This window comes from Eubalaena glacialis, chromosome 13, assembly GCF_028564815.1.
Source record: "Eubalaena glacialis isolate mEubGla1 chromosome 13, mEubGla1.1.hap2.+ XY, whole genome shotgun sequence".
Taxonomy (NCBI): domain Eukaryota; kingdom Metazoa; phylum Chordata; class Mammalia; order Artiodactyla; family Balaenidae; genus Eubalaena; species Eubalaena glacialis.
The window spans coordinates 24,906,432-24,927,175 of NC_083728.1; the positions used below are offsets into that span (position 1 = coordinate 24,906,432).

General features: G+C 48.5%; 2 protein-coding genes across 3 annotated transcripts in view; one reads left to right on the plus strand and one right to left on the minus strand.

Annotated features, from left to right (window-relative positions):
• The window catches only part of GSS (glutathione synthetase), a 41,230-nt gene extending 35,221 nt beyond the window's left edge, over positions 1–6,009 (plus strand). The window contains exons 10-13 of the mRNA XM_061208100.1: positions 2,117–2,311; positions 2,801–2,882; positions 4,372–4,561; positions 5,456–6,009. Coding sequence (XP_061064083.1) covers positions 2,117–2,311; positions 2,801–2,882; positions 4,372–4,561; positions 5,456–5,579 — 591 coding nt within the window. The 3' untranslated portion in view covers positions 5,580–6,009. The remainder of the gene's footprint in view (positions 1–2,116; positions 2,312–2,800; positions 2,883–4,371; positions 4,562–5,455) is intronic.
• Positions 6,010–6,476: 467 nt separating this feature from the next.
• The window catches only part of ACSS2 (acyl-CoA synthetase short chain family member 2), a 50,123-nt gene continuing 35,855 nt past the window's right edge, over positions 6,477–20,744 (minus strand). Inside the window, exons 3-19 of one of the 2 annotated variants that reach the window (XM_061209898.1) lie at positions 20,149–20,240; positions 19,827–19,930; positions 19,507–19,579; positions 19,151–19,226; positions 18,875–18,989; positions 18,056–18,094; positions 14,101–14,238; positions 12,616–12,786; positions 12,174–12,307; positions 11,844–11,976; positions 11,706–11,762; positions 11,439–11,519; positions 10,194–10,302; positions 8,661–8,729; positions 8,158–8,334; positions 7,500–7,574; positions 6,477–7,359 (exon numbers count right to left, since the gene is read on the minus strand). In XM_061209898.1, the coding sequence (XP_061065881.1) occupies positions 7,232–7,359; positions 7,500–7,574; positions 8,158–8,334; positions 8,661–8,729; positions 10,194–10,302; positions 11,439–11,519; positions 11,706–11,762; positions 11,844–11,976; positions 12,174–12,307; positions 12,616–12,786; positions 14,101–14,238; positions 18,056–18,094; positions 18,875–18,989; positions 19,151–19,226; positions 19,507–19,579; positions 19,827–19,930; positions 20,149–20,240 (1,771 nt within the window). In that variant the 3' untranslated portion in view covers positions 6,477–7,231. The remainder of the gene's footprint in view (positions 7,360–7,499; positions 7,575–8,157; positions 8,335–8,660; positions 8,730–10,193; positions 10,303–11,438; positions 11,520–11,705; positions 11,763–11,843; positions 11,977–12,173; positions 12,308–12,615; positions 12,787–14,100; positions 14,239–18,055; positions 18,095–18,874; positions 18,990–19,150; positions 19,227–19,506; positions 19,580–19,826; positions 19,931–20,148; positions 20,241–20,744) is intronic. The other variant, XM_061209899.1, reaches the window with a different exon arrangement.

Below are 20,744 nucleotides of genomic sequence, written 5' to 3' on the forward strand. Positions count from 1 at the left end.
AGCTTGCTATCCTACCAGGTAGTTTCAAAATTACATTCCACATCCACTATTTCATTTAATCCTTATAACCACTCTGTGAGGTGTGTAATTATCCCCATTATATAGATGGAGAAACTAAGGTTTGAGAGATGCAGGTGCTTATCTAAGGTCCCACAGAGAGTTCCCAAACTTTCTCTCAGTCCAGTGGCTTTCCTAGTATATCATTCTCCTCCCCCTACCCCTAATCCACAGCATGGAGAAGCTAAGAAGCCCTACTTTCAGTTGGGAGAGGGTAAAGGAGAAAATAAGTTAGAAAATACCATAAGCAGTAGTCTGGGGGTCATGAGCATTTGGCTCTGCCTCTGTGTGACCAGGGGCAGGTTCCTGACCCTTTCTGGGCTCAGTTTCTGTAAGGTGAGGGAACTACACTAGAAAATTGAGGGAGCTCCTTCCAGATTGATAATTCTTTGAATGTAAGATCCTCCCTAAGGCCCAGCTGTATAGGGATCTGCCTCTTGTCTCCTTTTCAACCTCATTGCATGCCATCCCTCCACCTCACTCCCACCTTGCAGCCACACAGGTTTGTCAATCCCACTGTCTATTGGGAAAATGGATCCTGGTTCCAGGACAGGGGGTTTGGGGAAAGGGCCAAAGAAAACTTTATTGAGTTAACAAGGAGGGAAATTAGTGCATAAGGAGGAGAACATTTTTAGGGAACTGAGAAACTCAGACCAGTTTTAGACATGGAGGTGAATCTGCTAGGCTTAGTGAATTGCTAGGTGACCATGAGCAAGGCCCTGCTCATCTCTGAGTTTTGCTTTCCCTACTTTCCACGATGGGGTACTTTTCTGGGTTTTTCTCTGATATTCAGGGTACCTTTAACTCTACCCAGAACACTAGCCTAGTTGTTAGGTGGCTGGGGTTATTGGTGAAGACCAGGCAGAGATGCTGCAGGTGGACTGACTACATCAAAGAAAGGACAACATGCGTGGGGGGTGAGAGTGGGATGGGGGTGGTGGTGTTGTTCCTCAGGCCATAGCCCTGATCCTGCTGTGGGCAGTTTGATGTGGTCTGGAGTCAAGGACAGACTGTCCCTCTAGTGCCTGAGAATGGGGACTAGAGCTGGGAGGCATGATCCTCTGCTGTTTCCCTGCCTCTCACACCCTAAACTCCTGGCCCACCAGACTATTCATCCTGCGATTACTCACCTGCAGACCTTTGCTCATATTATCCTGTTAACCTTAATACCTCTTCCCTGTTGAGTCTCACCTGTCAGACTCTACCTGTCCACTCAATTTCACCTCATTAAACAACAACAACAAATATTTATTGAGCACCTACAAAGCTTCAGTCACTGTGTTAGACACTGGGGATACAACAGGAAATGAGACAGACGAGGGTCCTTATGGAGCTCACAGTTTGGTCAGGGAGATGGTCATCAGAAAGTAAACAAAAGTAGAAAAAATGGTTTTTTCTAGCTGGGGGAAACTCTTTGAAACAACAGGGTGAAAACACAGAGAATTATGGGGAAACCCACATTAAATAGGGTGGTTTGAAAAGATGACTTTGAGCCAAGATTTAAGGATGAGAGGGATCCAGCCATCCATTAGAAAAGCCAAAATGACAAGATTTCCAGGCAGAGGGAAATGCAGCAAATGCAAAGGCCCTGAGGTGGAAATGACATTTGTGTTTGAGGATTGACAAACCTGTGTGGCTGCAAGGTGGGAGTGAGGTGGAGGGATGGCATGGAATAAGGTTGAAAAGGAGACAAGAGGCAGATCCTTACAGGATCTTATAGGCCGTGGTAAGGAGTTTGTATTTTATTTGTAGTACAGTAGGAAGCTGAGCTCATAAACAAGTGTCCCACCCCTTTCAAACCTCTTCATCAATTGTTCTACACCTTTTCACCTTTTGTCATTTTCCCTTTTAATTATAGTCATGTGTCATTGTGCTAGACCATAAGCTCCGTAAGGGCAAGAATCCTGCATAATAGGAGGGGCCATACCTGCCTCACAAGGATGTTGCAATGACCCTGGGAGATAATGAATGTGAGGATACCTGGCACCTGATGGATGCTCATTAAAGGTCAGCCAAAGTAAAATAAAGTAGAATTCCTTTTGGTTTCTTCTCTCTGCAGAACTGGGAAGCACGGCTGCTGCTGGAGAGGTCATGTGCTGTCAAGTGCCCGGACATTGCCACGCAGCTGGCTGGGACTAAGAAGGTGCAACAGGAGCTGAGCAGATCAGGCATGCTGGAGATGTTGCTCCCTGGCCAGCCTGAGGCCGTGGCCCGCCTCCGTGCCACGTTTGCTGGCCTCTACTCACTGGACATGGTGCGTGGGCAGCCCGCTTCTCCCACCACAGGCCCCCTAGGTATCAGGGACCCAGAGCCCAATGTGTAGCGGAGGCTGGAACTGGCACTGGGCTGGACTTGGGTCAGTGATGCTCTGAGAAAACCCCTAGAGCCCTGGGAACCCCTAGGTCTGGAATCCACTGTAAGCTCCCACAGCAAAGGTGGAGATGGGGACGGTAACCAGGGGAAGGGGCTGAGGTAGACAGCAAGAATTGAGGAATATCTGTACCCGTTTTCCAGACCTCTTGCTGCTCCTGAACTGTTGCCCAAGAAAGCTTGTTGTCACTGTACTCACTGCTACAGGGGGCTTGCTGGGGTCATATCCAGATAGTAGCATCCAGCCTAACGGGGCTTATGGCTCTTCCTCCTCCTGCTCTTCCTCTGATGCTGCTCTACACAACCAGCAGGACCTTGGCTCCTGCCTCTTTGGCCCAAGACTGCTAGTGACTGCTTTCTTGCCTCCTGCCAGGGTGAAGAAGGGGACCAGGCTATCACTGAGGCCATTGCTGCCCCTAGCTGCTTCGTGCTAAAGCCCCAGAGAGAGGGTGGAGGTAGGTGGTTCCCCCTTTGCAGGGCTGCTCAGTGAAAGGGGGCCAGCAGGCTGTCACCAGTGCTGATCTGCACTTGCTATGGGCATGGTCCCAGGCTCTGGGGGATACAAGAGGAACTGACACATGTCCCCACCTTGAACAGTGTCCCAGGAGACCCTGTGGTCAAGTGCAGTGGAGCACAAGGGAATGTGTGAGGCGAATGTGATAACCAGTACACTACAGAAATGCACGTGCGCAAGGGAATGTGGTTAACCAGCACTGGAGGGTTTGGGCAAGTGTAGTCTGAGGTGCCTGTGGGTGAATTGTGGGGAAGCAGGATGGGGGCATATCAGGAGGTTGGATATCTTCCTGCTTAGTTTGAACTCCTTGAGGGCAGGGATCATGTCTGCCTCATGTCTGTCTCCTGACCCAGAGGGGACGGTTTTTGATCTTGGCCTTAAGGGTTAGGTAGGCGTTTCCCAGGTGGAAAAGGGAGAAGAGTATTCCATACAGAAGAAGCAACCTCAGGCATAGGCACTGGTCCGTGAAAGTGTGGTATGTTTGGAGATTAATGAGTAACTGGTCAGGTTGGAGTGCAGTGTGGGAGGTGAGAGAAGGCAGGGATTTGGGTTGGAAAAGATGGTTTGGGACCTGATTATAAAGGACGTTGAATATATGTAGGAAATTGGATTTTATCCTAAGGGTAGTGGGAAGCCATTAGAAAGTTTTAAGGAGGGAAGGGGCACATGATTGATCTAGGATCCGTGTTTCAGCCATGGTAGAGCGTGTCCTGGAATGTGGGGAGACACTGGTGGCAGAGAGACCATAGAGGAGACTGGTATAGTTGTCCAGAGAGCAATGTAGAAGGCTGGGCTAGGGCTTATGACAGTGTGGAGTACAAACTGAAGAGACATGTCCGAGTTCATGACAGGTAATGGAGAGGGAGGAGTTAAATGACTCAAGAATGCCTTTCACTTGATTGAGGGTAGGAAGGTCCAGGAGAAGCAGAGTCAGGCAGAAGTAATGAGTTCTGTTTGGACATGTTGGGTTTATTTTGGGAGCCCATGGGATATCTGTGATGTCTAGAGCAGGGAGCTTTAGTTAGAGATTTGGGAGTAAACAAGTTATAGGATATAGATGAAGCCTTGGAAGAGATCTCCCTGAAAAAAAAAGTATATACATGGAGGAGAGAACAAGGGTGAAGGACTGATTCCTTGGAAACCCCAATATTTAAGAGGGGCAGGAGCCAGTCAGGAAGGCTGAGAAGGAACAGCCATAAAGAGGTAAGAAGAGAACCAGGGCAGGATGGTGTGGTGGAAGGTGTGTTTGCTTGTAGAAGAGCTCTCCTGTTAAGGTGACATTTCCTCCTTGGAAGCCAGGCCTGCCCTGGGTTCACTGAGCTGGTGTCAGGAACGGAGGTTCCTGACTTGCCCACATGGCCCTAGAAGTGGGAGCACAGGGTGGAGAAGGTGGGGAGACGGTCCAGGGTGACTGCTTAGTGGAATTGCAGGTAACAACCTATACGGGGAGGAGATGGTACAGGCCCTGGAGCGGCTGAAGGACAGTGAGGAGAGAGCCTCCTATATCCTCATGGAGAAGATAGAACCTGAACCTTTTGAGAATTGTCTACTGCGACCTGGCAGCCCTGCCCGAGTGGTCCAATGCATTTCAGAGCTGGGCATCTTCGGGGTCTATGTCAGGTGAGCCAAGCAGTGTGTTTCCTTATCTAGTAAATGAGGCCAAGGATCCAAGATCTGCCCACCTCACAAGGCTATCAAATGAAGCCCAGATGAGAAGTGCTTTGAAACTATAAAGGAAATTCCAAGTAGTATCAAGATGGGTGAGAAAATAATCCTGGACTAGGAAACCCCAGGGAAGAAAAGAATTTGGGTCCAGTCCCAGGCCACTGGGGATTCTGGGAAAAGGTGGGATGGGCCAGCTAGAGGATACTCAGTGGCTTTGAAAAGCTGAGTGGCCCCTGGGTTTGGATTTGAGCACTAAAGAATCAGGAAGAGGAAGACTGGGGAATTTGTAAGGAACAGTTCCTGGTCCCTCATACCACTTCCTGCAAAATACTCATGCCACAGTCAGCACAAGGAAGGAATTCCAGATCCTACCATGCTCCCCACCAGAGCCTGCCTTCTCTATAATCTTCCCCTCCAACCACTCCCCTTACAGCATCTCTGCCGGCAAGTTCCTCCCCAGCCCCCCACCCCACTCCCACCACAGCCATCTTGAGAGAGAGGTAGGGAAGGAAATTTACAGCTACAGAACATGAAATGTGAGCCTGGCATCATGCTAAGTGCTGTTCCTGCTTTATTCAATCCTTGTGACCATCTTGCAAAGTGAGAGGTATTATCCCTATTTTAAACTGAGGAAACTGATATTTAGAAAGGCTGAGTAACTTGCTCAAAGACACAGAGCTAATAATATCCAAGCTAGGATGCAAATCCAAATCTGATTCAAAAATCCTAGCACTTTCTCAGGTGTAGTCAGTCACCCATGTACAGCTCAGCTGGGACCAGTGAAGGTCTTGGGTTTGAGGGCTGAGTCCAGGTGATGGAGTTGTGTGTCTCCTGCTCCCATTTCTATAGGCAGGGAAAGACACTTGTGATGAACAAGCATGTGGGACATCTGCTTCGAACCAAAGCCATCGAGCATGCCGATGGTGGTGTGGCAGCAGGAGTGGCAGTCCTAGACAACCCATACCCTGTGTGAGGACACGGCGAGGACTGCCCAGACTTTACTCGAAAGACCTTCTATCCTTTGTACTTATCATTCCTCTCCTAGCCCTCCTGAGGGGCTGCCCTCCCCTTACCTTGGGAAGGTTGATCTCTTCTAGAGATTTCCAGCATCTTCATGGAAGGGTCAATGCTGGATACCTTCCCCACAGCTTTCCCATCTGAGAACCAGAAAAGCTGTGTTTCCCTTAGGTGCGATCTAGAGGCCCCTAAATCTTCAGGGTGTGGGTACAGCTGAAAAGAAGCTGATCTGAGGTAAGGGACCATAACACTGCCACCCTCCTGTTAGCCCATTGTCAGCCTTTCCAGCAAGTTCCAGTGTCTGACTTGGGATAGGACTGAGGGGTAGGAGGAAAAGGGTAGAGGGGCACAGCCTTTTCCCACCTCTGCCTTAAATAAAACTACTTTGCTGATTCTGTGATTCCTTGGTTTGTACATTTAGGGGAGGGAGAAGCTATAATCCGAGTCGGCCCACTTCAGGTAGATTGGAGCAGGGGAAGTAACTTGGCTGTAATCAGAGTCTCCCTAGCTCCTGACCCTATGGATAGGACCCTGAAATTTCAATCCTTAATCACTCACTAATGCTCCCACAGGATCACAGGGAAGAGAGAAGGTCTCTGGCAGGAGCCCAGGAGGGAAGGCAACCATGATGGGACATCACAGTTGTAATCTTGCTTCATTTGCTTTCCTGATTAGCTCAGGAGCTTGTCAAAAGGCCTGGAAGCCCTGCCTAGCTCTGCCTAAACCAAAAGTTCTAGAAGGTGAATATTGGGGTATTCCTGAGGAAAACCACTCCCCTTCCCATCCCCCACACAAGTCAGAACAGCTAGCAAGTACACAGCCTGTAAGATAACCAAGAAAGCAAGTCACCACCTTCTTGAGGTCACAGACTTTATTCCTACAACCACAGGGCTTGAGTACAACAGGCAAGAAAAGAGAGCTTCGTCTGAGAATGTCTCTCATGGGCAAGACTGTGTTCAGGGGAGGGTGGGAAAAGAGGACAAGAAAATCAAGCTCCTCTGGTCCTAGGAACATAACACATTTACTCCTGCTAAGACACAAATGATCTGAAAACCCTCTGGAAACTGAGCCTGCCTGCACAGCCTCTGGAACAAATGGCAGACAAGCCATCTAGCACAAAAGGGAATTCAGACCCATAACAGAAGCAGCAAAGTGTTTAAAAAAATAATAATCAATTGTTCCAGGACTCACAAACAGGCATTTCTAAGGGCAAGTGCATGCCCAAAATAAGTACTGGTGCTTCCTGAGAGAGCTGACATAGCATTACAGAGTTGCTTCCCTGCTTCAGTCTATGCCCTCAGTTGCCCACTGAACACTTAACTTGGGTTTGGGATATGACCTTCAGGTCCCTGTCCTGGGAGCTAATGGCTCTTTGCAGTCTAGGGGCACAGTAGCCTGAGGCTGACCTGGGCCCTGTCCCATCTGCCTGGCAGTCGCAGGAAGTTGCCTGCACGCAGAGGCAAACCTCGTCCTCAGTTCCAGACGGCTCGTCGGGGAGGTGGTGTGGGTCAGCACAGGCCCTGAGTACTCCTGGATGGGGGCAGGGAGGGTGGGCAAAACTTCGGAAAGCCAAGCAGGGGGAATCCTGGGTAATGGGCAGGGTCCTGTTCACTGGATGGTCAGGCAACGGTGGCTGAAGAGCTGGATGATGACGGATGGGTCAGCCACGGTGGACATGTCCCCCAGGTCGTGGTCATTCTGAGCGATCTTCCGAAGCACCCGCCTCATGATTTTCCCTGGGGGACCACAGGCTTCTGGTTACCTGGTGACAGCACTGACCCATTCCAGCCCTGCCAAAAGCTTCCATCCACACACACTCCACCACCACTGGGCCTTGGCCAATCCAGTCCCAATCCCTCAAGGCCTCTGAACATACCTGAGCGGGTTTTAGGCAAGCTGGGTGCATTCTGGATGTAATCCGGTGTGGCAATGGGGCCAATCTTTTCTCTAACTGTAACCAACAAATCATTATGCATTTTTTCAGTACCCTTAGCCAGGCTGCCCAAAACCAAGGCAGAGATGGCTTTGTTTCCAACCTATTTCCTCTTCAAGGTTTTGCCCACAATCATTCTCAGGCTCATTTCTGTCTTTCTCTCTTTTAACACGTTGTCTCTTTACGCTCTCATTTTATATTAATTCACCTTCATGGAACTCAAGCTCTAGAATCAGCCTGCTAGAGTTGAAATTCCACTTTACTAGCAGTATGGCCTTGGACAAGAGATTTAACTTCTCTGAGCCTCAATTTCTTCATCTTTAAAGTGAGAGCAACAATAGGATCTATTTCATGGAGGTGATTATAGAGATTAAATAGATTAATGCATTTAAAGCACTTAGCTCAGTGGTGGCACAGAGAAAGAATTCTATAAATGTCAATCATTATTAACCTAGTAGAGACTGGGTGGGAAGAGGGTAGTTAGCCCCTAAGGCCCCCTGGGGTCTGTTTGTGGTTTGAGAAGCAGCTCACTATAGCCCTTCCCCAGCAACCTGGGCCATCAGGACAGACCTGGCAATCCCTGCCCAGGGAAGCTCCTTACTCTGCTTCTTGAGCTCCTCAGTGAGGGTGGAGCTGAAGGTATGGCCATCGCACAGGGTGACAAAACAGTAGAGGCATTCGCCCTTCACAGGATGAGGGTGGCCAACCACGGCTGCCTCTGCGACAGCCTCATGTTCCACAAGTGCTGACTCTACCTCTGCCGTGCTCAGCAGGTGTCCTTGTCAAGGGAAAGGAAGTGCCATGAGAGAGATCCCAGTCCCTGTTCCATCTGTCCCAATAAGGCAGTCCTGGTCTGGTCAAATGGGGAAGGCCTTTCATTCATTCCTCATAGGACATACTTCAGTTGTCCCACCATCCTGGTTCCACTCCTCCGGGTACATTTCAATGTTTATCACTCTTCTTCCAAAACCTGGGTCCAGAACTGAATGCTGTACTCCAGGCATGGTCTGGCCAAAGGATATCCTGGCTCTCTCAGAAGGCTTTGTCCGGGAGTTGCTGGGAAAGCAGGGTAAATAAGAAGGGAAAATGGTCCCTGGCCCTTACCAGATACATTCAGCATGTCATCAATCCTGCCAGTGATCCAGTAATAGCCATCCTGATCCCGCCGGCAGCCTGGGAAGAGAAGAAATGTGCAACATAATAAGTACCCCACAGTAGGATACAAGATCCACGTTACCAAACTGCTACACCCACAGCAGTAGCCTCCTAACAAGTCTTCCTGCTTCTGCTCTTGCCTGCTGGGGTAGCAGGCTCCAAGATGGCCACACTGATCTCTACCTCCTGGTATTCATACCCCTGTGTAGTCCTCTTTCTCAGTGTACTAGGGTTTGTCTTGTGGTAGTCGAATTTGGCAGAAATGATAGGATGTCATTTCTGAGATTAGATTATAGAAGACTGTGGCTTCTGTGTTGGTTGCATTCTCTCAGATTACTTGCTCTGGGGGAAGCCAGCTGTCATGAGTAGCCCTATGGAAAGGTCCATGTGGCAAAGAACTGAAGGTTCCTGCCAAAAGCCACTTGAGTGAGCTTGGACGTGTGTCTTCCAGGCTCAGTCAAACCTTCAGATGACTACAGCCCCAACCACAGGTTGACTGCAACCCATGAGAAACTCTGAATGACAACCACCAGCTAAGCCACTCACAGATTCCTGGTCCTCAGAAACTGTATGAGAAAATATAATATTTGTTGTTTTAAGCTGCCACGTTTGGGGGTAATTTGTTCCATGGCAATAGATAACTAACATACTGACCTGAAGTCTATTCTCCATAAAACAAGCAAAGTTATTTTCTAAATAATAAATAAATTCTTATCACTTCTCTGCTTAAAACCCCTGTTGGTCTCCCACTGTACACTGGATAAAATCCAAACTCCTCACCATGGCTCACGAGGCCCTATCTTATCTCCTTCTCCAACTTGATATAAAATTCTTCCCCTTGCTCACTACATTCCAGCTACACAGCTTCAGTCTGTTCCTCAGACATTCTAAGCTTGTGTCTCGCTGGTACAGAACATTCATTCTTACTCCAGATTTTCCCATGCCTGCCTCCTCCTCACCCTTCAGGTCTCTGGTCAAATGTCACTTCAGAGAAACCTCTCACCATCCCATCTATGGTGGCCATCCCTGCAGTATTTATTTGCTGAATTTATTGCCTGTCTCCCCTTACTAGAATGTAAGCCCCATGAGAGCTGTACTGTGCTTAGATAAGTACATGGACACAGTAGCTGGTCAATAAATATTTATGGAAGAATGGATTGGTGGGTGGACACATGGGCAAACATAGGCTCCAGACATGAGGATACACATGATATAGTAATACATACTGCCATATGCCCCATCTCTTTCAGCCTAGCAGCAAGGGAAATAAGAACTTTTTCCCTCATACATCAAATCTCAGATGGCACCATGCTGAGTGCCTTCCTGCAACACTCATTCTTGTTCTTATAATCTTCTCTGTAGTTCTGACTGAATATTAGACACTGATACATAAGACACATCCCTAACCAACTCTTCTTGGAAATGAAAGGGGACAGTATGTATCTCGGTGGGAGGTTTGGGAAGGGGATAGCCAAGGCTCACCATCTCCTGTCACATAGTACCCGGGAAACTTCTTAAAGTAGGTGGTCTCAAAGCGTTCATGGTTCCCATAGACTGTGCGCATGATCCCTGGCCAGGGCTGCTTGAACACCTGGAGAGTGAGGAAGACACAGTGGTAACATCTGCTACACTGTCTTACAGGAAGACAATTACAGCTTTGTCAAACCTTAGGAGAAATAGCCTGAATGCCATTCCTGAGAAGTAGGACAAAGTACAGGCTTTGGAGATAGACAATCCGGGCTTGGAATCCCCGCTCTGCCACTTATTAGCTGTGTGACCCCAGGTAAGTAACGTTATCTCTCTGAACTTCAGGATCCTTATCTGTAAATTAGAGAAAATAATCTCTACCTCCCAAAGTTATTGTGAGGATTAAATTAATAGTATGTGGAAGCTGCCTGGCACAATGTTCTGTTAGTAATAAGCATTTAGTAAATTTGAGTCTCCTTTTAGGTAATCCCTCAGGGATGCCAGTCCAGTTTGATGCAAATGAAAGCAGTTATATAAAAATGTGGGACCCACACATAAGTAAGTAATCATTGCCCCAATCAATAATGTCCTGTGGCAGCAGATTGACGGGATGGACAGAATTCTAGGCTAAGAGTCAGAAGACCTGGATTCAAGTCTTGCCCTTGTTACTAACTTGCTCTTAGTAAAAATGAAGTGGGGTGAAGGGTGGGGGCTAATGATCTCCCTACAACTGTTAATAAAACGATCACAACAACAGCTAACATTTATCAGGCACTAACTGTTAGGTTCTGTGCTAAATGAAGCCTTCACATGGATTATCTAATCAACCCAGCAACCACAGGAGACACAGGTACTATTATAACCCTGTTTTACAAGTGAGAACATTTAGCTTCAGAGGGGTTGGGTAACTTAACTAAGGTCAGAGAAGAGGCAGAGCCAGGATTTGAACCCAGGCAGGTTGACTCTGGAGCCTATATGATTTTCCATGATGTCTTCCAGACCCGAAAAGGCACCATCAGGTATCTTTGAGCAGAGCCCTTAAGAACTTTGTGGGCCAAAAGGCAGAGAGGCAGGCAAAGTATCCAGAAGGATTCCCCGCTAGGGTCTCTCTGCAGATGATAAACCCTCAACCATGGAGCTTTAGCCAAAAGCAGCTACCGGGAAAGATTAGGTTCTAAGGTCTAAATGAGAGTACAGTACCCCTTTGTGGACCCTCCCCCGTGCCCCCTCCTCACTGACCCGCAAGGGCCAGGATCTCACCAGATAACCTTCAGCTTCACCTTCCAACTCTTCCCCAGACTCATTCAGGACTGCAGGAGCTACACCAAAGAATGGGAAGGTCTAGAAGCAAACAGGAGACAGGACCCACAGAGAGAAGTGAGGCAACTCTGACTCAACTCTCTACCTCTCCTAAGGAGCCCGAGAGCCCCAAATTCCTCAGTCCAGTCCCCCACCCTCTACCTAGGCCAAATGCCCCAAGACTCTACTCCTGCCCAGCCCAGGACCAGCCAAGGGAGCCTCACTCACAGCAGAACCAGGCTTCATGGGTGTGGCACCAGGGAGGGGGGTCAGCATATGGCCACCCTGTAGAAGTCAGAGATCAGGGGTTTGAGTCAGTCTTCCCACACTGTCCCTGAGCCCCAGCCTTCTGTACCCCTTACTCACTGTCTCTGTCTGCCAGAAGGTGTCCACAATGGGGCAGCGCTGGGCACCTACCACCCGGTGGTACCACAGCCAGGCCTCAGGGTTGATGGGTTCACCCACTGTGCCTAGCACCTGTAAGGAGGCCCGGCTATGCCTTGGGCAGGGGAATGGGGAGAGAGGAAGGCTCTGAGCACCACTGGGAGCCAGGAAGACATGCACAGGCTCTTCTCCTGCCCCCTCCCCTATTCCAAGCCAGGGTGTTAGAACAATGGAATGGAAAAGACTGTGCCCAAAAGGCCAGCACCAGCTCGGAGGGCCACCTGTGGGGCAGCAGTTGGGAAGGGGTCTCACCTGGTGACAGGCTCATCTCCAGACTTCATGAGCAGGCGGATAGCTGTAGGCGCTGTGTAGAACTTGGTCACCTTGTACTTGTCCACAGTACTCCATAGGCGGCTCACGTCCGGGTATGTGGGAATCCCCTCAAACTGACCCCAGTAATGGCTGGTCATTTTTGGTCCTTCTCAATAGTCCCTCCATTCCCCTACCATCCCCTCAGGCTCAGCATTTTTCCCTTTCTGACAAATCCATGGCTTCACTCCCTTACCAGACAAGCCAAGAGACCTTCCCAGTCAGGATATACAACCCACTAAGAACTCCTCTTTCTCCAGGAAACAGGTCATTGTATAAGTCCCTCTGCCTGTAGACCAAGTGGCTTTGGGAGGTTGTCACCCAGGATCATCTTGTCCATCCCCTAAATAAACCAAGTAGCCCTGAGTCCCAGCACCCTTCTTACCAAAACACTGGTGGCGCCGTTGGCCAGTGGCCCATAGGTGACATAGGAATGGCCAGTGATCCAGCCAATGTCTGCTGTGCACCAGAACACATCCTCCGCATGGAAGTCAAACACATACTTGAAGGTTGTGGCCACATAGAGCATGTAGCCCCCAACTGTGTGTACCACACCCTAGGGAGAAAACAGGGCCTCAGGTTGCGGCCTTGGGCTCACCCCCACTGACTACCAAATAGGCTGGACAGAACTAGAGGAAAAGCCTCCTCAGGGATTCTGGTCCTGACAGCATCCCTCTCATAGCATCCATCTCTCTTCCACCCTCTTTGCATGTTCCCATCTCACCCCCCACATGTATTTATAGTCAGTCCATCATTCACACCCACACCCTAAGATGGTATTTCTGAACCACCCACATTACTCTCACATACATGAACAGTTCTAGTACACTCACACCTAATAGTGTCTCTATTGTGTGTTTGTGCACATACACTCAATTATATGTTGACACAGTGAGAGTGGAAAAAAAAAAGATAATCTTCTTTGCTTACTCCATCAATACACCATCCCTAGGAAAGAGAGGCCCAAATTGTGTCGCTAAAGGTCCATTGAGGAATATCCAAAGCATGTGGAGAGAATAATTTATGGATGGGTGAGTGGAAGGTACAGTGACATATCTTTCAAGTCAATGGACGAGTCAGAGTTTTAAGTGTTTCCAGCTCCCACACTGTGCCCTGGGAGGTACTAGATGTTAATAGTGTGGCAAGTGGAAGGGACTGAACTCTAAGAGCTGTAGTCTAGAAGGCCGAGAGTGATCCCTGTGCCCCCTCTGGGCCTCGACTTTACAGGCAGCTCTTCTTCAACCAAACCATGTGGGTATGGGCAGGGAACATAGATGTCAGCCACATGGATTGATCCTTTCCTCCTTTTCTGGGCACCATGAAAGCTCCCACCTGAATGTCTCACCCTGGGCCTCACCATCAGTGATTGAGGATTTATGTCAATTTGATTTAGAAAAGGTAACATGCCATTTCTTTTTTTTTTTAATATTTATTATTTATTTATTTATTTAATTTACTTTCTGGCTGCATCGGGTCTTAGTTGCGACATGTGGGATCTTCACTGAGGCATGCAGGATCTTTCATTGTGGCACGCGGGCTTCTGTCTAGCTGTGGTGCATGGGTTCCAGAGCACGTGGGCTCTGTAGGTTGCGGCACGAGGGCTCTAGTTGAGGCACGCGAGCTCAGTTGTTATGGCACGCGGTCTTAGTTGCCCGGTGGCACGTGGGATCTTAGTTCGAACCCGCGTACCCTGCATTGTAAGGTGGATTCTTTACCACTGGACCACCAGGAAAGTCCATAACATGACATTTCTGAAACTCAGGGTTGTACAGTAAAATTCATGTCATTACATGCTTCCTCAGAAACTCACTTCTCACCCCTACACAGTGTATGTGTATACACACACACACACACACACACACACACTTGCCTTGGGTTTGCCTGTGGAGCCACTGGTATATAGGATAAAGAGTGGGTCTTCAGCATCACACCACTCAGGCTCACACTCATCCCCTGCCTCTTGCATGAGTTCATGCCACCACATGTCAACCCCCTCATTCCAGGAGATCTGCAGGGGGAAGAAGACAGGAATGGGCAGGGAGGAACTGTGAACAGCTCAAGCTGGGGGCAAAAGACACCCCTACCTAGCACCTGGAGGGGCCAGGGTGGGACTGGCAGATGGGGGTCCTGGGAGAGAGGAAGGGCCCTGCAAGGGTGGAATTGGGCAGAGAGAATAGAAGCGGAACAGGAGGCTTCTTTGGTACTTCCAGCACCCTGCTCCAGAGCTACTCTCACCCAGCCTCAGGCTAAGGAGGGCCCCTCAGTTGGTCCTTTCTCATTCTTCAATTCCTAGCTTAAATGTCACCTTCTTGGAAAGGCTTTCCCTGAACAGTATCTGATAGGTTCCCATCCCCACCCTCACCCCTGCTATTATTCTTTTTTTTTTTTTTTTTGGCCACGCAGTGCAGCTTGTGGGATCTTAGTTCCCTGACCAGGAATCGAACCCCGGCCCTTAGCAGTGAAAGCGTGGAGTCTTAACCACTGGACCACCAGGGAATTCCCACCCCTGCTATTATTCTTGATCACAGCACCTTATTTCTTTCCCACGCAGCACATATTTCCAGTTATTTTATTTAGCTGTTATTTTCTTTTGCTTGATTACTGTCTCCCCAAGTAGATAGTGACCTCTATGAGTGCAGTGGCATGTCTGTCTTTCCTGCCTCTCCCATCAAATCCCCAACACCTAGTAAAATGCCTAGAACTCAAAAGGCACTCAGTAAATTTTGTTGGATGAGTGATTATGCACACACAAGCCTACATACACACGTATGTACTTATGGGACTAGTGGCTCATCAGCAGGAATGTGGACACCACACAACTCAGGAATGCAGAATTAGTCAGAGCCACAGGGAAGGCGGGTACCTGGCCCCATTAGTTAGTAGCAAAAGAAGTCAACAGATCTTAGTCCAAGCATCTTTTTCTGCATGTCTAGACATCATCCACATCTGGAGGTTCCTACCCCAACTCTGCCCCTGCCTTTACACTACTGCTACCAATGGGTTTCTCATAAAGACACTTGCTTGAGGTTCCATTCAGCAGGAAACCTTGTTTTAAGTTGGTGGAAAAGGACCAAGGTGGATTTCTCCCAGTAGAGGGATGTCCCCCTATACTGACGTGTGTTTGATAACTACTTCTGGATCTGTCATCCTGACATTTTTCTAAACTCTCCTTGAAACTGCTTTACTTTCCCAGTTAGATCACCTGTTTGAAAAACTGGTCTTCTGAGTCTACTCTTTCCTGAGCGAAGTGTATTCCCTGAATTTGTCCAAAAGTTGCACTGGATTTAGATTCCCAGTTCTGCCACTTCCTAGCTGTATATGACCTTGGGTAAGCCACTCTATCTCAAGTCACTCATTTTTAAAATGAGGATAGTCATTCTTGCCCTAATAGTCACAGGATTTGGGGAACATCAGAAGAGAACTGTATTACCTAGTAAACATGAAGCCTTGGATTGTCCTGGAGGGTAGGGAAGACTGATGAATGTCATGAAGGTGAGAAGTTAGTTCAGTTCTGCTGAACTCCTCTGGGAGGTGAAATAAGAATGTGATGATGGAAACTACTGGGGGTTTGCTTCAGCTGTCACGAAACTCTTTCATATTCATTAGCTTCTTGTTCTATGGCCCTGGCTGGCAGGTAAACATGATAGTGTAAGAGAAACACCCTACTCCCATTATATGGCTCTATGGTAATTTACTTTGAAGCTTCTGGCACATAAGCATCATAAGAATCACAAGTCCAGGCCAAGAGAGGCACCATTAGGAAGAAAAAGAAAGAAGAGAGAGAAGCTGCCCACAGCTAGAAAACACAAAAATAAACCCTGTTTTTTTACTGGAATAGCCATATGGGTCTACACATACATTGTCACATAGATAATTTTTTTCCCACCAGATGATCTGCTTGAGATGAGGACATTAATGTATTTAAGCAGAAGTGCGTCAAGAGTGCTTGAACAAACGGCGCTGGTCTACAGTGCTGGTGTGAATTGTCATAGAAAAGGCACTAGGTACAAGTAAGGGCAAAGCATAGTTACACTGTGGCAGTGAGCGGACTCTTGTAATCTTGTAAAACTGTTTCTTTTGTGGGTGTGGGTAAGAAGGGGTGGAGTGGGTACTCCAGATGTGGAGCTGATGACCAGCACCAGGAAGCAGGGTGAGCTCAATTAGTGGCACAAATGTTGGTTGTGAATTAGGTGTATACTTATGAGGGCCCAGTGCTTTGAACCAGGAAAAGGTTTGAATTTTCTGAAATAAGAATCGAGGAGTTGGCCTTTGTTATTGGACCAGAATAGCCTTAGGGAGGGCAGCCACCAGGTGTGAGAGAAAAATATGAGGAAGCTCATAGGTAACATGGTTGAGGAAGGTACCTGCCAACTGTACCAGGCCCTCCCTTGAAGATTGCTTAAGGATGAAGGGGTTTGGAGCTCTGCCAAGACTTCTGCAGCTTTGACTGCAGTCCTCAGACCTGGACTTTGTAAGCCAATTTTTATGGTCTTTGGTTTTTTGGTAACTAGCTATTTTCACCTTCAAGAAACAAAAATCCAGGAGCCTGTGACCTGAGGGTCTCTGGTATTAAGAATTATAAGAGTCTATTTCTTTTCTAGATTCCCTTTTAGAAATGCCAGCCTGTCTGCTATATTAGAAATGATAAAAGCTAACATTTATGGAGTAGTTACTATGTGCCAAACACCTTACATACATTGACAAAACCCTATCAGGTAGCTACAGTTTTATCCTTATTTTAGAGACGGGGACACTGAAGCAAGGGAGCCTAAGTAACTTGCCCAAGTTCCCACAATAGCAGGTGACAGAGCCAAGATTTGAACCCAAGGAGTCTGGCTCCAGAGCCTATACTCTAACCACTAAGTTTGTTTCCTTTTTCAAGAGAAAAGTCTTAGGTCCCTGCCTGAGTTTTAAGATGAAAGCATTGTCTCCTGGGAATCAGATCTGTCTCCACCATGCTAATGAGAATAGAGAAAAGGGGGATTATATTTACCATTAGCCTAAGAGGTAGATCATAGCAGATTTAGAGTAAGACACCCTAGGAGGATGGTAAAACTCAGAGGAACAGTGGCTTTTATGTTTTGTTTCAGTAAGGGAAGCGGGTTCCTTTAAAGCATATACTCTCATCTCTCCATTACTGATAAGGGAATTGAAGCCCAGAGAGAAGAGGTGACTCATTCAAGGTCATACAGCTAAAAATTGGTCTCTGGACTCCAAGCCCAGTCTCTCCCCTGTACTAATTGGCTTTGAGTTCCCACTTAGAGATCTCCCTTCTTAGAACCACCTACAATGTAACTTTTGTTCAATTTAGCATTTAATTATATCAGAGTTTATAAATCCCAAAGTAGTTTATAAATATATTTAGGAACCTTCTTCTCTGCTGCCCTATGTAAAACTTAGGTTTTCATTTGTAATACACATCTAACTGCCCAACTTGATGGTGAATTCCCAAGGTCAAGGTCTGTACCTCCTCTACCTGTTCCTCCTCCTGTCTCTCCTGGTTCTGCCTCAGCTAAGTGCACAGTAAAAACTTTCTGACAAGTTTACTTGGTCCTCTCTCCCACAGTGGTCCTAAGCAGCAGGAGTGAAATGGAATGTCTGTTGCTACCTCTCTGAGATCCATGCTCTATGCCAATTCAGAGAGGTAGCAACAAGCATTTGGTTTCATGACCCTTCAGAGTGACTTAGATGGCAAAGGACCTAGGAGTAGAGAGAAGGGGGTTAGGTCTGGCAGCCACCTCAGTGGGGCAAACAGGCAAAGAGCAGATGGACACACAAACAAGCATGTAGGGAAGCAGTGCCCAAGGCAGTGCAGAGGTGGATACCTGGGGCCAGATGCGCTTGGGTTTCTCTTTCAGCTTACCCTGTTAAGAGCCCATGGAAAGGGTGGTGAGCAGGGTCTGAGGATAGGGGAGTGGGAGGGAAGGGTCACTGTGCCCCAAACCTCTGGCTGCCTCTTTTCCCTCAGGCCCCTCTCTCGCTGGTCCTCCCAGCCTCCATTTTCCTGACCCTCTTCACAGCCCCTATGCACTCAGAACCCCTAATGCGGACAGGGGTCTCCAATCTTCCTAGACTAGACGGAAGTCTCTCTAGCCCTAAGACCGCTCGGAGCCCCCCAAGTCACAGAGTCTCAGGAACCCTCTGTCCTTCTGGGCCCTGGAGCTTTCATCCTTCATGCACCATTGGGCTTTTCCATCAGAAGCGTGTATCCAAAGCTAATGAGGGCCATATCTTGAGGGGCAGATCCTGGTCCTTCCATGGTGGGACCACACAGGTAGCCCACCCCAAACCACAGCCCAGTCATCAAGATGACTACAGATAGTCACCCAAGTCAGCCCATTTCTAACCCTAACCCAAGCCCAAGCCCTGAACGTCCCTTGTGCCCATTAGAATACCCCAACGAGCACAGGAGTCTTCCTCACAATCTCTCATGCTAAGTTCCCAAGGTACAAGGGGCTCCCTACCTACATCCAAGGTCAAAGTCCCCCAGCTCCCAGCCAGCCCTGCCAGAGGAGCCATTCCTAGGATTGCTCCCAGATCCTCAGCATTATGATGAGGAAACAAAGAAGGACATCGGGAACTTCCTGGGCAGGAAGAGGGAGCCACTTTGAGCCCAGAGGAGGGCATAGAAGCACCAGACTCACCTGCACATCCGGGCATGGCCTCTTAATCGGGGGGGACTGGCTGGGAGAGTCACCTGTGCCCAGTTCTGCCCGCCCCAGGTGCTTGACCACAATGCAGCATCTCACTGGGAAATCCCTGGAGGAAAGAAAAGCCTGAAGTGGTGGGCTGGTTGGCTCAAAAGAGAATTTGGCAAGACCCACCCATGTCCATCTAGGGTAGGAGGGACAAAGGGGACCTGGCACTGGGGAAATGCCTAGTCAACTCAGAGCAGTAGCCAGCAGACCAAACACACTTACTTCTCCCGACACTTCTCCAGGGCCTCGTCAGCCAGCTCCTTCAGGTTCACAAGCTTTTCCCCCCTGTAGAAGGCATCTTTGGGGAGCAACAGACATTCCAAGCCTTAGGAAGGCACCACACTCCTAGCCCTTTATCCCTAGTGAGCACAATGTCCACAGTCCTCCTGGGTAGGCCTCTTGTCTCTGGCTCTTCCAGCTGATTTGAGCTGACAGAGGGTAGGCTGAGGTGGAACCAGGAGACGAAGGGTAGGCTGCCCCTACCCTTTACGCCGAGCAGTCCCAAATACCAACTAGCTGACTGAAGACCAAGACTTTGGGTGTGGGGGTTTTGGAGAAGGGGTGAGAGAAGTAGTCACCTGTAGTGATGAGAAGGCTGCAGCTGGAATCCAGGATCCGTTCACAAAGAGACTCTGAAGAGAAGCCCGCAAACTAGGGAAGGGAAGAAAGACTGAAGGAGAGGGCGACCCAGGGATCGAGTGAACAAGGAAAGGAGTCACTTATAAAACCTTCAGGGTCTCTAAGCCAAGGTCATAGAAGAAACTGGATAACTGATAAGGAACCTATGACATTCTAAACTCCTTAGTCTGGTTCTTAAGACCCTCCATCATCCAGGCCCAACCTACTTCTCCTGAGCCCTATCCCCCACCAGGCCCCTTTATCCAGCCCAAATTCCTACCACAATGGAGTGCAGAGCCCCAAGGCGGGCACACGCCAGCATGGCCACCACGAGCTCCAGTATCATGGGCATGTAGATGGCCACTCGGTCGCCCTTGCAAATGCCTGCAGGTAAAGGACACAGACTATGGACCATGGTGGACCCCACCTGCTGCTACGTGCTCCCTCTCATCCAGTTACCCGCTGCCACACCCCCGCCCCCGCAGCTGACCATTTCAGTTCCTCTGTTACCAGATTCCTTCTATTCCTTGTCTACTTCCCCCAAGTCCTCAGATACCCCAAGGCTGGGCTTTCCAGTCCTTTCCCCATATCCCCACACTCACCCTGTTTTCGGAGAACATTGCTGAAATGACACACTTGGACCAGAAGCTCACGGTATGTGATCTGGGTGGTCTCCTCTGGCTCATTGCCCTCCCTGAGATACATCAAAAAGAGCCAGTCATTAGGGAGTATGACCTCTTCCCCAAACAAAAAAATAGGAACAGTCATAAAATCCATTCAGTAACACCAAGGCCTGGGAATGTCCCGTGAGGGTGAGCCATCTGCCACCACACCTTGAGCTGACTGGTCAGATACATTGGCTTTACAAGGTATACTTTATTCACAAGCTGTGTGTCACAGGAAAATGCACTGCCATCTCTGAACCTCATTTAATTTGATAAAATGGGATGATGGTTTTCTCTCTTCCATCCTAGGCATGTATTAAGGAGAACTTATATCATGGATGTGATTCTTCCTGAAAGTGATGTCAACACTGCACTGGTGTTACTCAAGTGTGGTCTCCAGATGACTTGTACCCAAGTCACCTAGGGAACTTGTTAAAATGTAGATTCCTGAGCCCAAACTTAGAATCACAATCACAACGTCCGAGAATCTGCTTCTTTACTACAAGCTGGTATAAATAATCAGTAGGTTATAT